Genomic DNA, 1101 nt, shown 5'->3' on the forward strand with positions numbered 1-1101 from the left:
ATATATACAGACACACACACCTGAGTATATGTGAGTGGAGTATATATTATCTACACAAGTTATGTCAGCATTTCAGCTATCCTTTGATGAATGTGTTGGTTTTAATTTGCTGAAATTAACCATTAAGACATTTTGTAGAGGTATTCATTCCGGTTCTATTAATCTGACATGTGCCAAATTCACATTTTCTCCCACAAATGCAAAAGAGAAACCCTTTGCTAGTGGGATCAAAGTGCTACGCTGACAGTAACACTTCTCTTCTCCTTGAAAATATAAAAATTCTTCCCTTTTTTTTATTGGAAAACAGGATACCTGTTACTGTATTGCAAGGGTATTTTGACATTTCAACGCGGTTTTGTATTGAAAGATACTCTATGTACTTTATTTAAATGCGTTTTTATGTTTGTAACAGCGTAGAAAATGACAATATTAATGATGATAATGAAATACATAACAATATGATCATGATTTTTTCTTACTACTACTAACATTTACTGAATGAATACTAACTAAAGTAATGGAAACATTAATGATTATTTAAGTGAGTGATATGAACAATGTTGATCAAAATTAAATAAATATTAGGTAATTACATTATTCCATGGTATTGTAATTTGCTCCGATTCAACTATCAAACTTCATCTTAGCTCATATAAATTATCGTCCAGAGGTCCTGCAAAATATTCACTGTATTTCTCGTACGTGTTGTGACACCAATCACTCTGCACAGTCAGGAGTTCCATTTTTTGGCAAAGCTGATCGTTTTCCTGTTGCAAGTGTTCCAGCTGCTTTTCCTTCTTGGAGGTCGTCGCCCGCTGCCTCTCCCGGTACAGGACAGACGCCTCGTTGTTGAGTTCGCGGTTCCGCTCCTTCTGGAGGCGCTCGTCTCGAAGGTATTTTCTCGTGTGTCTGTGCCGGTATCCCTTTCTGCCGGAACAAGGCGAAGTGGCACCCAAGGAGCTTCGCGAGTCCCGAAGGCGTTGGTCGGAATCTTCTCCCAAAACATCACACAAACTCTGAAAAGAAAAGGCAGCCTCTAAGATCGACTTTCATCGATAAATTTGACTACAATTCATCTTCCCCACAATATTTGATGAAATA

At 37.7% G+C, this 1101-nt stretch overlaps 1 protein-coding gene across 1 annotated transcript in view; it reads right to left on the minus strand.

Annotated features, from left to right (window-relative positions):
• Positions 1-473: 473 nt before the first annotated feature.
• Positions 474-1101, minus strand: part of LOC119593285 — a gene marked incomplete at its 5' end in the record, with an annotated part of 982 nt that continues 354 nt past the window's right edge. Inside the window, 1 exon segment of the mRNA XM_037942214.1 lies at positions 474-1016. Coding sequence (XP_037798142.1) covers positions 639-1016 — 378 coding nt within the window. The 3' untranslated portion in view covers positions 474-638.

This window comes from Penaeus monodon, chromosome 32 (assembly GCF_015228065.2).
Source record: "Penaeus monodon isolate SGIC_2016 chromosome 32, NSTDA_Pmon_1, whole genome shotgun sequence".
NCBI lineage: Eukaryota > Metazoa > Arthropoda > Malacostraca > Decapoda > Penaeidae > Penaeus > Penaeus monodon.